This window comes from Habropoda laboriosa, unplaced genomic scaffold (assembly GCF_001263275.1).
Source record: "Habropoda laboriosa isolate 0110345459 unplaced genomic scaffold, ASM126327v1 scaffold106, whole genome shotgun sequence".
Taxonomy (NCBI): domain Eukaryota; kingdom Metazoa; phylum Arthropoda; class Insecta; order Hymenoptera; family Apidae; genus Habropoda; species Habropoda laboriosa.
This window is the reverse complement of record NW_017100224.1, coordinates 177616-177849: the sequence shown is the minus strand read 5'-3', so window position 1 is coordinate 177849 and position 234 is coordinate 177616. Positions and strand designations below refer to the sequence as shown.

Here is a 234-nt window from a genome sequence, read left to right as displayed (position 1 = left end):
ATTTCCTGATGTACTACCTGGCAGAAACAGTTGCCAGATTCATCTACTTTGTGTTCAAAAAAGCCAATATTTGTAAATTCATCTTCTTCTGGTTCAGAATTTGATGTTTCTGAAGAATCATAGCCTTCTGAATGTGTCCATCTATCATTCCACTGTTTTGTTCTTGATATGGTTTCTGACGTATCTGAACCTAAATAAATTTATTCAACTAATTTTTTGAAATGCATTGTATAA

General features: G+C 32.1%; 1 protein-coding gene across 1 annotated transcript in view; it reads right to left on the bottom strand.

The window, feature by feature from the left end:
* LOC108571057 (liprin-beta-1) overlaps positions 1–234 on the bottom strand; it is a 12143-nt gene that overhangs the window by 8265 nt on the left and 3644 nt on the right. The window contains exon 6 of the mRNA XM_017933026.1: positions 18–190. Within this exon, the coding sequence (XP_017788515.1) occupies positions 18–190 (173 nt within the window). The remainder of the gene's footprint in view (positions 1–17; positions 191–234) is intronic.